Genomic DNA, 307 nt, shown 5'->3' on the forward strand with positions numbered 1-307 from the left:
TCCTGTGGTAACTTTTCTGACACCTCTTGCATGAAATCTACACAATCAAAAGGATCGATAGGCCACGCTTTCGCGGTTTCTATTCGTACTGGAAATCAAAATCAAGTAAGCTTGTGCCCGTTTACTCTAGGCGAGGTTTCTGTCCTCGCTGAGCTTACCTTAGGACACCTGCGTTATCGTTTAACAGATGTACCGCCCCAGTCAAACTCCCCGTCTGACACTGTTTCCGGAGCGAATCACTTCAAGCCTATCGCCGATCATCCATTGTGACCACATCACACACTGGGATAACCCAGTACAACAATGC

General features: G+C 47.6%; 1 protein-coding gene across 1 annotated transcript; it reads left to right on the plus strand.

Moving 5' to 3' along the window:
- Nucleotides 1-30: 30 nt before the first annotated feature.
- On the plus strand, nt 31-270 carry Tsp_13605 (conserved hypothetical protein). Its single transcript, XM_003367914.1, has one exon. It carries the CDS (start codon nt 31-33, stop codon nt 268-270), a length of 240 nt encoding a protein of 79 aa, XP_003367962.1.
- Nucleotides 271-307: the final 37 nt, after the last annotated feature.

The sequence above is a fragment of the Trichinella spiralis genome, assembly GCF_000181795.1.
Source record: "Trichinella spiralis strain ISS 195 chromosome Unknown Scfld3459, whole genome shotgun sequence".
Taxonomy (NCBI): Eukaryota; Metazoa; Nematoda; class Enoplea; order Trichinellida; family Trichinellidae; genus Trichinella; species Trichinella spiralis.

Bases quoted from the DNA above. Each gene is read 5' to 3' on its own strand.
- Tsp_13605 (XM_003367914.1), top strand. From the start codon at position 31: ATGAAATCTACACAATCAAAAGGATCGATAGGCCACGCTTTCGCGGTT.